Source organism: Theileria equi, chromosome 3 (genome assembly GCF_000342415.1).
Source record: "Theileria equi strain WA chromosome 3, complete sequence".
Lineage (NCBI taxonomy): Eukaryota > Apicomplexa > Aconoidasida > Piroplasmida > Theileriidae > Theileria > Theileria equi.
This window is the reverse complement of record NC_021367.1, coordinates 1,627,393-1,640,770: the sequence shown is the minus strand read 5'-3', so window position 1 is coordinate 1,640,770 and position 13,378 is coordinate 1,627,393. Positions and strand designations below refer to the sequence as shown.

General features: G+C 32.9%; 5 protein-coding genes across 5 annotated transcripts, besides 1 other annotated feature; 3 read left to right on the top strand and 2 right to left on the bottom strand.

Moving 5' to 3' along the window:
• Positions 1-84: 84 nt before the first annotated feature.
• BEWA_008180 (Myb-like DNA-binding domain-containing protein) lies at positions 85-2,882 on the bottom strand (the record flags this gene model as incomplete). Its single annotated transcript, XM_004831017.1, has 11 exons — positions 85-188; positions 223-469; positions 504-742; positions 778-1,022; positions 1,061-1,204; positions 1,237-1,471; positions 1,504-1,630; positions 1,664-1,743; positions 1,779-1,866; positions 1,904-2,664; positions 2,705-2,882. The coding sequence occupies 11 exons, from the start codon at positions 2,880-2,882 to the stop codon at positions 85-87; spliced, it is 2,448 nt and encodes an 815-aa protein (XP_004831074.1).
• Positions 2,883-3,899: 1,017 nt separating this feature from the next.
• On the top strand, positions 3,900-5,794 carry BEWA_008170 (dihydrofolate reductase/thymidilate synthase, putative; the record flags this gene model as incomplete). Its single annotated transcript, XM_004831016.1, has 9 exons — positions 3,900-4,253; positions 4,292-4,386; positions 4,421-4,798; positions 4,831-4,924; positions 4,958-5,103; positions 5,137-5,203; positions 5,242-5,336; positions 5,374-5,534; positions 5,570-5,794. Exons 1-9 carry the CDS (start codon positions 3,979-3,981, stop codon positions 5,792-5,794), a joined length of 1,536 nt encoding a protein of 511 aa, XP_004831073.1. The 5' UTR covers positions 3,900-3,978.
• A 40-nt stretch (positions 5,795-5,834) lies between these two features.
• Positions 5,835-6,692, top strand: BEWA_008160 (hypothetical protein). Its single transcript, XM_004831015.1, has one exon. The coding sequence runs from the start codon at positions 5,880-5,882 to the stop codon at positions 6,615-6,617; it is 738 nt and encodes a 245-aa protein (XP_004831072.1). The 5' UTR covers positions 5,835-5,879; the 3' UTR covers positions 6,618-6,692.
• Positions 6,693-6,778: 86 nt separating this feature from the next.
• BEWA_008150 (hypothetical protein) lies at positions 6,779-9,316 on the top strand (the record flags this gene model as incomplete). The annotated part of the gene is made up of 9 exons (XM_004831014.1): positions 6,779-6,853; positions 6,894-6,999; positions 7,038-7,149; positions 7,188-7,372; positions 7,405-7,493; positions 7,528-7,833; positions 7,867-8,356; positions 8,390-8,640; positions 8,675-9,316. 9 exons carry the CDS (start codon positions 6,779-6,781, stop codon positions 9,314-9,316), a joined length of 2,256 nt encoding a protein of 751 aa, XP_004831071.1.
• A 586-nt stretch (positions 9,317-9,902) lies between these two features.
• On the bottom strand, positions 9,903-13,136 carry BEWA_008140 (ATP-dependent DNA helicase, RecQ family member protein; the record flags this gene model as incomplete). Its single annotated transcript, XM_004831013.1, has 1 exon — positions 9,903-13,136. The coding sequence occupies one exon, from the start codon at positions 13,134-13,136 to the stop codon at positions 9,903-9,905; it is 3,234 nt and encodes a 1,077-aa protein (XP_004831070.1).
• Positions 12,670-12,765: a sequence feature (A-rich).
• Positions 13,137-13,378: the final 242 nt, after the last annotated feature.

Sequence of the window (13,378 nt, the reverse complement as noted above, 5' to 3'; positions counted from 1 at the left end):
TCCCTTGGAATGAGTAGTGTTTTGGAATGGTTTAAAAAATCTCCAAACTCAGTTATATTCATACAATATTCCTTGTTCTAAACACTAATATGCGTAAAACACTCCGTTTACCTTGCATCGTTTCATGAAGGTGAGCCAAAGCATGTTTATTTCGCATATCTTCCACAATTTGCAAGCAGAAGAAAATTCTAATGAGTTTATAATCGGAATGAAATGGCATACCTTTTATTGAACACTTTCCATTCTTTGTAGATGTGTATTTTATAATGTAAAAAATATCATCTTCTGACAACCTTTCTAGCATTAGTATACGTTCAAAATCCAGAGAGTGAACTATATCAGGATCTTTGGATGCACTCGCTAGTTTCAATGCATTGATAACCTTTTCTAATTTATTTATGTGGAAGGATGTTTGTTTCTCAAGAATCTCAATAATGTTGCGCTTCATACTATTTCTTACCAACAAGTCCTAAGAGAAATTTTATTAGTTACAATTATCATACGTTTAAAGTACTTTTGAGGTGACCAATATTTCTGGGTTCATTTGGTAAATTCGTTAAGGAGTACCATGGATGATTTGCAATTTCCAGGGCAGAAGGTCTTAATTCCATATTTGATGATAACATTCTGCAAACAAGGTCCTTAATGTGCTCATTACAAGGGAAAATCTGTGAGTTTGAAAGCATAGTTACCACTTGATTCATGAAATTTGGTGATTCTACATTTTCAGTTGGAAATTTTCCTGATTTAGAAATATTCAAAGGATAGTAAAAATACCTGTAAGTAGAAGTAATAATATTATTCCGGATGACCATATATTACTTTTTTGAACTAATCTTCCATCCAATGCTTCGGGAGCAGCATGTATTTTTTCCATAGTTGATTGATCTGAACCCGTGTTTATGAAATCGAAATATCCTGTATAGTTTATACGAAATATTAAATTATTACCGTAACCCCTTAGTTTAATTTGAGGGGTACTTTCGGATTCTACAAGCATGATCTTATCGAGAGTCAGAGAACTATTTAACATTATCAAATGGATTTTTTCCAAACAAACCCATGTGTGATATTATTACAATGTAAATATAGCAAAGCTTCAATCAGTTGCACAAATACAATGTGAACAAATGATAGGGTATAATACGAGTGCCCCTTTGAAATTAGTTGTAGTCTATTTAACAATGACAGCCCTCGGCAAAACCTGACAAGTTATTTTTAAGAACCACGACTTACTCTGAAACAACATATACGGTATTATAATCGTGATACGCTGCGATATATTTTACAAGATTTTGGTCATTTAGTTGTTTAAGGTGGTTAATTTCAGAAATTACTTCATCAAAATTTGGAGCACCTGGTATCTTGCAAATTAATTCAATTACTCTCAATTCACCAGTGCTAATTTCTTTGGCAAGATATTTGGTGCAAGATTTCCCAGTTGTCAATTTTTTAACAAAATTGTAATGATCTACAATGTTATTTTTATAAATTTTAACATACCTGAAATATTTATAAATGAGGTCATATGAGAATTGACATTGAAAAGTATAGGATTTCTTTGCATTGTATAATTTACCGAATATAATTGTTCAACATGAAATTTTACACTGTTAATTACTTCCCAATACTATAGCATGTTAATATAATAGAAAAGACAAACCATAAGTGTAAATGTTCTCAAGTCTATCATAGATCCAGGATCAATGCCATAAATATTTAAAATATGTTCAACCGTAATATCTACAAAGCGTTATCATTTAAAAGACTAAACTCACTATAAACAGTTGGTAGATGTAATGATTGCATCAAAAACAGGACTACATTGTTGAATACCGCATATGACATTAAGTCATCTCCGTACTTCTACAGAATCGTCTACAATATTATGAAAAGGACAAACCATATAAATATGCTTAGCTGCAATTTTAAATTGTTCTATGGATTTTGTTAATTCAAAGAGTTTTAAAAGATTTGAATCCTCGGAAATTGAAGAACATATACTTTGCAATGTCGACCTTGAAAGTGTATTATATGTCAACCCATCATTACTCAAATTGCGATTTATGAGATTTGAAGTGTTGCTATCAACAATAGAAGGATTTTCAACCAATGTTTCATCCTTTTTACTATTTTCATGGTGAACTAAATCATATGTTTTATGAACAGTCCTTGGTGAGTCCATACTGAGATTCCCATTAGTTTTAGACCAAATGGAAGTGATTGTATTTATAGAATCACAGACACCAAATTTATCCTTAAATTCTCCAGAAAGTTCATTTAAAAACTTGATCCTTGAACGCGTATGCATTTTTAGTCTCAACCATAATTTGTGATTATTTTCCCTCTCTTCAACTGTTTTAAAATACATGTTATATATCTTCAAAATATGATTATAGATAGTTTCAATGTCAGAATTAGAGATCTTGGTGATTCTATCTTTAATAATGGACCTTTTGATATCCTCAATTGACTCATTTAATACGTTTTTCCAAATATTTTGCAGCTCAAAAAATTCGTTAGAACCATATTTTACCAGAGAAGCCCCTCTGTCAACTATGTTAGGTCCAATTCCTAGTTCATCTTCGCATTTTAAAAATTTCTCATTCCCATGAACTGTTGTATAATTGATTGATGTAAAAGTTGATGTGGATATAGTACCATCTGTGGCATATTATTAGATTTTGGTAGTGTTATAACTTACAATCTGGTATATCATTATCAACAAATGTCTTTATGATCTCATTTTCACGATGTGCATGATGTAACTCATTTGATAGAGCACTCAATATATTGTTTTTTAGATCAGTCAACGATTTAAGGGCCAGGAGTGATGAATCAGATTTGAGTTCATTTTGTAATAATAGAACTTTGGTCTCCATTTTTAAGGTTTATGAACACTCAATCCATCATTGGCTATGGAAAATACACACTTGATTGTTTGTGGAAAACTTTCGGATAAAATGAAGTTACAAACCGTGAGGTATATGTGAATAATTAGAAATGAGAGGTATAGATGAGATGCACCTGGAATGTGTTGGGGTTGGTGGACGATATAACGAGATTCCACTTATAACCAAAGTATGATGTGAATATCACTATTTCTCCTTCTAAAGATAATTCAAACAAAATTTTAATACCATAATGATCTATGGATATGATCTTCTCTCTTACTGAGATATTTGCCATTTTGACTTTGGCATTAATCCACTTTTCCGAGGGAAGTCGATTTGTAAACAAAGGAATCTCGAATACAATAAATAATATTAAACATTTATCCCCTAATAACCACAAGGTTTGTCCAGTGCTATATTGTCTACTGAAAACCCTTTATCTTCATATGTATTGGAGATGTATGATTCATCATTCATGTACATATAATATACTAATAGGCATGGATCAAATGCAATCCAGTTAATAATCTTTATTCCGCGAGTTTCAACTCAGCGAAGAGTGTAAGGGGTACTCTTGAGAGTAAATGCGATAATCGTCTGGATTTCTTCACCTTACAATCTAATAGATCACATCACGAGGGTTTTAACGCAAGGGATTGCGACAAATCATATACTCCACAAATTGATAAACGAAAGAGTATTTTAGGCATCTCACTTGTTCTCGCTATTTACTTTATCATCTCATTAATTTACAATTACAGGTGATTTTGTAATTTGAAAATATTTTCTACAGAAGAAGAATTTCTGAACGGGAACGGGTAGCTAAAGCGATTGAGGAGTACGAGAAGGATAAATTAGAGTATATAGAAACTGGAAATACCAGAGATCGATGAATAAACTCACGTATACGACACATAAATCTACACATTCATATATTTAGCCAGTAAACCTTAAATATCTACATCATTTAGACCCAACATCTGTATAGCTTAATCTACCATCTCTAAAGTGGCCGTTTTCGATTATGAATTATCTGTTTATGAACATACAATAGAACTTATTATAAATTGTACTAGTATTCCGAATGTGTACAGATTTTGAGGGTTGCCCTAACGTTCAGATTGTTGTTGCTGTAACGCCAAAAAATGGAATTGGCCTAAAAAATAATCTCCCGTGGCCACATATAAAGAAAGATTTTCTATTTCTTTCTAGAATCACTAATTACATTGAGCATGAGGTGAAGAAGAAAGATCAAAATCTTCAGAACGTTGTTATTTTTGGGCGTAACACATACTTTAGCTTACCACCTTCAGCTGCCCCTCTAAAGAATAGAATAAACGTTGTTATAAGTAAGACAGTGTAAGTATCTATCTCACAAATCACGATTTATGCTATAGGAGAGAAATTCCTGGTGTTCTTGTCTATGAAACACTTCCCCTCGCATTAAAGAAAATTCAGGAGGAGGTAAAATATAACAAGATTTTCATTCTAGGTATTTGTTACATACTGCAAATTAACTGGTATAGGTGGAAGTTACCTCTATAAAGAGGCCATTGATTCTGGATTGTGTGAAAAAATTTATCTTACTCGTATTGCGAAAAACTATGAAGCTGATGTCTTTTTCCCACAACTTCCAGATTCTTATGAGATAGTTGGAATAAGCAAAACGTTTGGTACTGATGATACTACTTTTGATTTCGTGATTTATGAGAAGAAAAATGTAAATAAGGAAAGCGAACTTCCTGATTTGGACAAGTTGATCCTAACAGGAGAAAAATTGACTGTTGAAACTCCTTTATATAAGGCTTGTCCTAGTTTAAAGATTCGATATAATCAAGAGCTTCAATATTTAGACATACTTGCTGATATTTTAAACAATGGTACAGAAAAACCAAATAGAACTGGTTAGTATATTTTATTCATATCTATTCTTTAGGAATTAATTCTATTGCTAAGTTTGGTTACCAAATGCGTTTTGATCTTTCTGAATCATTCCCACTATTAACAACAAAAAAGGTTTTCCTGAGAGGGTTAGTTTTTGACATGGTGATATCTTATTTCAGTATAATCGAGGAGCTTATTTGGTTTATTCGTGGAAGTACCAATGGAAATGAGTTATTGGAGAAAAATGTGAGAATATGGGAGTTAAATGGTGCCAGAGAGTTCTTAGACAACCTAGGATTTGTCGATAGGGAAGAGCATGATTTGGGTATTTTTTGTTTGAACAAATACTTAACAATAGGCCCTGTTTATGGATTTCAATGGCGTCATTTTGGTGCAAAATACGTAAACATGCATACCGACTATACGTTTGTTATCTAATTACCCTTGGCAAATATATTTTTAGGGGTCAAGGAATAGACCAATTGAGTATTGTAATTGATAGAATCAAGAACAATCCCAATGACAGAAGGTTGATAGTTTGCTCATGGAACGTTTCAGGTTAGTGAATTATAGGATGATCATAAAATGGCATTAGATTTGTCAAAGATGGCACTACCACCATGTCACCTGTTATTTCAATTTTTTGTGGCAGACGGCCGTTTGTCATGTATGATGCATCAAAGATCTTGTGATATGGGTTTGGGTGTACCATTTAATATTGCATCCTACGCGCTATTAACATGCATGATGGCACAGGTATGTATATATACTAGTGTTGTGATAAGTTTTAGATTTGTGAACTTAAACCAGGGGAGTTCGTACACAATTTGGGAGATGCACATATATACTCCAACCATATTGATGCAATGAAGGAACAGATAAGTAGAATACCATATCCATTTCCTACGTTGAGGTTAAACAAAGATATAACGAGAATAGAAGACTTCACACTTGAAGATGTTAAAGTAGAAAACTATTTGTCTCATCCAGCCATTAAAATGGATATGGCTGCATAACTATTCCGCACATTAGACTCTGTCCCCATGGTTAACATCTAATTAATATATATAGAGCATAATTAGACTGATAAATCTATAAATAATGGTAAAGTTGAGCAGAATCCTTAAAAAGTCCATAGTTAAGTCCAACACTGGTCCAGCCAAGGTTGACAACGTCCCATTTGCAAGTATAGAATCATTTGCCTCAAAAGGGAAGATCCAACCAACAATAGACTTTTCAAACTTAGATGTTCCAAATGATGAGATCATAAACTTGAAGAATTCTTCACATTTCGATGATATTGAAAAGAAAAGGACAAAAATAAAGGTTATTAAAAAAAATAGGATTATTTCAAAAGTCGGAAGTAATAAAACAGATACTTCCATGGTAAGCCCAAAGATTAAAGAAAAAATAAGAGGGAAGGTTTTGGGAAGGAACGAGAACACTCAAAAACAAGTAAAGGTCACGAAACCCCTTTTCTCTGCAACCGGAGAAGAACAAGTTACAAAGAAGAAGGCCTCGGACGTCAAGGTGAAGAAAACCCTCAACAAGGTTTTATCTAGAGGTAAAAGGAAACGTGAAGAACGTAAGGAGTCGTGGAGAAGAAAACATACTTTTGAAGCTGAGGCAAAAAAGGTTATTGAATCTTATAAAAAGGAAGACATGTACGGGAAAGCCTTGGGAAACTTTGTAGATATACAATCGCAATTGGATCTTGTAAATAAATCGAAAGGTTCAGATAACAAGACCGGCCCGTCAAAGAACAAGAATACTAAACACACACGAAAAATCGGCCGAATGGATAGAAAACTATTACAATTAGCTACTACAGGTGTTTAAATTGTTTTAATTGATTATGTGTGTCAGTCTCGGTACCCACCAAGACGGCCCTCGTCACCCTTGTCAGATTATTTTTGACTTTTGCGAATTTTGAATATGATAGTTTCTCTTGTATATTATTAAAGTGCTTTATATGCCTTTACGTATAATTTTGTGCCAATATGGCGGAGGATGTTATGTTTTTTCATTTTCACAATCTCCAGGATGATTTTATTAAATATTACCAGTCAACGAATGTATGTTAACGGTTAAAACTTGGTTATAATAATTTTACAGAAATACAGGATCGACCAAGTTAAGTTGAGTCGATTGAGTATCTTGTTTGGAGCATCGGCCTTGTACAGGAGAATACAATCAATATTTCCGAATGAAGAACCACAAAGTATGTTGTTTAAGAGAAATTAATTATATTTCGTACAGAAATTGTTATTTGTGCCCACCTGAAACATTCGAAAATACATGATTTTTACATTATCGCAGCTTCTCTTATATATGGATATCCACTTTTCCATAGTAATTGGCATCGCGATGGGTATTTTACGAACTATATACGTCATAATTACCTTGCAGCGATGAAAGTTTATCGTACAAAATTCAAGTTGCAAAATGCCGACTTGTTATACTTGACGATGATATGAGCTCAGAATGGATGATTCCTGATGTAAAATATATTAAAATATCGGACATATATACGCAATCAATATACAACAAAAGTTTGTCACTTTGTAATTATTTATCACTTGTCGATTCTCTTGGTACGTTTATTTGTCGAAATATTTTCTTTCAGGAAAGGAAAAATCTGATTCAAGGATACAAGTTATGCTTGCAAACCAAACTAAACATGTTAGCGAAATAAACATGGACGATCTCTTAATGGTTAGTACTCGATATTCTTCATATTAATATATAGATTTCATTTACTGAGGGGAAGTTGAATAGAAAACCAAAGGCTAGACTTATAACATATGGAGAAATGTTTGAACAATTTAAGGAATTAGAATCCCTAAATATGTGGACTAAGGATGAGATGTTGGTTATCTTCATTACGAATCCTACTTATGATTGGATCACATCTACCGTTCTCTATTATTCTTTGTATAGGCCGAATGTTTATGTACATTTCCTCCAAAGATATATGACAACTTATTGGAAAATTCTTTGGGAAGCCAATGAGCATTCAAAGAATCTATTTTTACAACTAGGAAAATCATATAAAGTATGTTTTATTATGATATTCATTAATTTGTAGGTATTAAATTTTCTCTATCCTCGGCAGTTGGAAGCTCTTTTTACCTTGGAGGAGGTAGCAAATGAATGTTTATTATTTATGGAAAGTACTTCTGAATTGGCAAAAAACCGCATATCGGAAGGTCTATCTACAAAAATGTATACAACACCGGATTTTTCAAAGACCTTGGAATCTTCCGGGAACATATCTGATATGGGATCAAGTTTACTGGAAAAATCTAGGACATCTGCTATGGATCCGTTAATGAAGAATGATGTTTATCGTTCTCCACTTTTGGACACTAGAATATCGGGTTCATCTATTAGAAATGAGCCATCTGGAACTTCATATTCAAGGAATCAAAGTTCTCCACAATTCGAAAGAACTAAAAACTCTAAATCAGTGTTGTACATTCCGAAGTTACACTTGAAATTTTCCGAATTAAGAAGTGTTTTGTCCGACAAGAATGTTCATTTTTTCCTTTCAGGAACACATACCGAATATAGTTTGTGTAAGTTTAATATGTTCCATTAAATTTCTCCAGGTGAAATGTTTTTCCGTATGTTTGGTGGGAAAATGCCAGTTACCCTTTTTGGATCCAACGAGATTACACCGATAATAACATTATCAATTCCATCATTTGGAACTATCAACGCTATTAAACATTATAAAAAAGGTGTTTCTAATACCTATGCTGGAAAGAATTACATTGGCCACTACATTGGAACTCCTATTCACAAAGATTTTGGAGTTTCTGTGGTAAAGTCGATTGATCCAAAAGACCCTCAATACATGGTACGTATCTACCCTTTCTAATATTTACATACAGTCTAAATGTTCTGAAGGAGAACCTGGATTTATTGTTTGCAAGTTAAGAAGGAGGAATCAGATACTATTAAATGACGATTTTACGCATATTGTTACAACTGATGGGACTTATTTAGGATTGGATGATATTGGTTTTTATTACAAATCGCAAGATGGTGAAGAACATTTCTATTGGACTCATACTCTTAATGCTTCAATCACCAGGGATTTATCCTATCCTTATGATACATTGATTTCGACTAGTAAAACTATACAAAAATCAATTTGCCTCAGATATGGACTCACATCTTCAGTAGTTCGTGTAGAAACAATGAAGATCACATTCCCTGGAAATGAAACTAGAATTATTACAGTTGTGGAATTAATCACTGTTCTAAAGCCAGATATTTCTCAAGACTTAAAGTCAGGTTTCCTAAGAACCTGTAGTATGTTTATTTATGACTTTGATAAATTCTGTACAGAAGCTGTCGGATTGTTCACCGACCAACTTGAGCCGGATGAAATAAGGGTTATATCTATACCATGGACTTATAAAGGGAGTGTCAATTATGCTGTTCTAGGGGTGAGTTGTTCCTACAAATTTCAGCGCACTTTAGGACATCCTTTTACACTAGTCATAAATTCACAATATAAATCCACTTAATGTATAATTTTAAAAAAATTAGACGTTTATTATATAAAACTAGTGCAGTGGCACTTGCAGGTGCCTTTATATCTGATAATATCGTGACCTTGAGATGGGTGAGGTATTTCGCCATTTTTACATCTACACATTAGGTTAGAGGCGATTCTATGGATCCAACTTTGGTATCATCTGATAGTTTTACCGGTATTTATGGATATTTCTATCATTTGATGATTTAGATTTGGCACTAATACTCCGAGCAACTCAATATCAAAAAAATGATATAGTTTTGTATATAAACCCTGAAACTGGTAAAGAGGCCTTTGGAAGGCTAAGAATGTCTAGTAAAAGTGAAAATTTTAGGATCTTAAAGAATGCAGTTCCCTCAGGCCACTCATGGTACGGCTTTATTGAGATAATAAGATTATTTAGGATAGATAACGATAATAAAACTTCAAAAGAACGTGATAGTAATGATTTTGGTCCGGTTAGATAAATAGTAATGTATCTGAATACAATAAACATCTTAGATTCCCTCTGGACTGATTCGTGGATGTGTTTTAGCCAGGGTTTTTCCTCCTTTTAGAGCAAAGGTTTTAATGAATTAGGATATTAGGTCTGAAGGAATTTTCCTTCTAATGTTGTTCATTTTAGCTGTTTTTATATCAACTTGACTAAATGTACTCTCTTCCTTAATAGGTTCATATTTAATTTGTTTATATTCAAATTTATATGGATTTTCTTCTGTTGTATGCATACTACCGTTATTGTTCAAGCTGTAATTTGATATGTCAAAATCATTTGAGTTTCCATCGATTTCCGGAGTGATCGGATCGTTTTGAGTATAAAATTTTGATAATTGATCAGAAAAAGTTACTACTGTGAATTCTGATGATTCATCTCTTCCATATTTGTATTGATTTGGATGTTCACCGAATAGGTCCAACGTTGGCCCATTAATGCTTTGTGGATTTTCATAATCAAATGCATGTTCATCTATCAATTGATCATATTTACTAGGATTTTGATTCTCTTGAATTGTGGTTGAATTGTTTTCGTAATAACATAATATTTTTACGTTTAATTTATGGGTAAAAAGTTTTGTAGAATTTAGACCTTCAATTATCACTGTTCGCCCAAAATTTTTAGAACTTCGTCTACATTCTTTCAATATCCTAAGATTTACCATTTCCTGTATTATTTGAAATATCACCTTTGAATCCAAGCTATTTAACTTTCCGTGGTATGGATTTTCATTTAATCTATATTTTACGACTAGTAATCTATTCGAACCTCGTAAGGCATCACACAAAATATTAGGTGTTAAAATCCCTTTACTTCTGTATTTCATACAATAATTTACAAATCTTAAAATAATCAAAGCCTCATTTGTAACATCAAGTATATAGCTAGATACTTGTAAGCAACAATTATCACATCCAGAACATTTTTTATCTTCATCTTGAACTATTTCTCCAAAGGCACGTAGTAGTAGTATTCGTCTGCATGTAGTACGGTTTTGACAAAATTCTCTCATATTATATAGTGTTGGATGTGAAGAAAGCTCTATTCCAGAAACTGCTTTATGTGAAATCTGAGATTTTATTTTGTTAGAAAGATTCTTGTGTCTTTCAAAATCTCTAAGGTTATACCATAGGATTGTGGTTGAGAATTTTCCATCTCTTCCGGCCCTTCCTATCTCTTGATAATAACCTAGTATTGATGTTGGTGCTGAACTGTGAAAGACAAATCTGACATCAGGTTTGTCTATACCCATTCCAAATGCGATTGTTGCTATCATAACTCTGACTAAACCCATTTTCCATTGTTTTTGTGCCAAACTACGTTCTGATATATCAAGTTTTGCGTGATATGCGGCAACGGAAATATTTGATTCTGACAGCTTTTGAGCCATTTTGTCACAATCAGATGTTGTAAGACAATATATAATACCACACCCAGTTGTTTTAGTTAGAATGTCTATTATCTCCTTTGTGGTATTCTTAGTTTTTTCTCTGACTTCTATCCATAGATTTGGACGATTTATTGTAGTTCGTACTGTTACATGATTTTTTAGAGATAACACGTTAGTGATATCAACCATAACATCAGGTGTTGCTGTGGCAGTTAGAGCTAAAATTGGAACATTTGGAAAAGAGCCTTTCAAATTACCCAGTTTGCGATAATCCTTTCTAAATGACAATCCCCATTGAGATACACAATGTGCTTCATCGATCACAAAGAGCTTTAGACGATCCGCATTATCCACATTTTGCAATAATTTCATAACAGATGTGGATTTATCAAATTTCTCAGGAGTTATAAATAATATACAACCGTGTTCAAAAGTTTCATTTTTATCTAGAAGACGTTTAGATAAATGACGCAGATCTTGTGCAGTTGATTTAGCATTTAATGTTTCAGCTTGTATTCCGTATGATTTTATTATATGTATTTGATCTTCCATAAGTGAAATTAAAGGAGAAAAAACAACTACCAAACCATTTAAAAGTAGAGAGGGAAGTTGATAGCAATGGCTTTTACCTCCTCCAGTAGCCATCATCACAAAACAATCACGACCGAGCATTATGGCATTTATGGCAGCAAGTTGTACCCCTCTAAATCCCTTATATCCGAAAACGGTTTCGTTCAATCTATCTAACTTGTCACTAAAATGAAAATTTCTTTCAAACAAATATGAGTCTTCCGATTCCAATATTTCTCTTGGTACACAAAGATCAACACCTGATATTTTATTAGAATTAATTAGATTCATATATTCTTGTCTTGCAGAGCTTAAAGTGTCATTTAATTGCAAAACACCAGAGATTTCTAGTTCATCATTAGCAAACAAATCCTCTTCTAACGTGAGATCTTCGTTCTCCCGGTACTTTTCGTTCCTATTCGATCCCAAATCATTCGTAAACTCTTCATTAGTGTTAATAGAGAGCATTGACGTAGTTATTTGAAATTTTTCATTGCAATTAGAACTCGATATTTCGGAAGGTATATTAACAATCTTCCCGGGTTGCAAGATGTCATTAGTATCCTCTGATAATGATACAGAGATAGATGTTTCATTATCACAAGTTGTTATAGAACTAATATTACTTTCAAATAGTGTTCTATCACCGGATTTATCTAATTTAATAGAGTCAGATATGAGTAGTTGGTAGGGTTTCAAATCTTCGCCTGGAAAATTCGAATTTACAGCATTATTTATGCAAGTTTGAACATCACTATGGATATCTAGTATCTCCTTTAAACTTGAACCTTTTCCTTCAGATAAATATAATGCAATGGAATTTATTAGGGATATCGTTTTTTTTAGAGCAAAAAAACTTACAGCTTCACCTATAATACTTGAGTCCTTCTTTTCTTTACACTTCCCATCATTTGTCTTGTTTGTTTTCTTCCTTGTTTCCTTACGTATTTTATCTTTTTTTACCCTTTTATCCCTATTCTTTACAGATGCCAGTCTATCATTGGCGATCAACTCTTCAAGTGAAATATCAGATTTCGAGTTTTGTGTGTTAATTAACTTGGAAGAACATGAAGTAAATGTTGAGAGTGTATCGGAGCGTGGAGTTGGATCGCTTAGATTAGAAGTTGGTATAACTTCAGTTTTTGCACACCTTATGGGAGAAAACCCAAAAGATTCGAGATCATCGATCTTTTTACGTAAATTTTCTATAGACTCTCCATTTATTTCAGAATTATGTATGATTCGTGAAATAGTAGGTTCTTCTTCCTTGTTTTTGAGATTTTTCCGGGTGTATTTTCGTTTTTTCTTAACACATATAGCTGTATCCGCCACATTTGTATCATCCATAGTCATTGAAAATTTTCCTCATATCAATGATGCTCATCGAGACAATATTTAACCCCTGGAGAATGTGTAAGGTCAATTAAGCATCATATATAAACTTTAAACGACAATCATTAGTTAGAAACAAAGTATAATACATGTATTGCAAAGAAGACAAATATAAAAGGTTAAAAGAAAGTCTATGACTTATAGTTCCTACACATTGTGGTGAAGATAAGAATCTGAAAATATCCCCTTTAAGAAGATTACTT

Coding starts and splice junctions, on each gene's coding strand:
- BEWA_008160 (XM_004831015.1), top strand. CDS start 5,880: ATGGTAAAGTTGAGCAGAATCCTTAAAAAGTCCATAGTTAAGTCCAAC.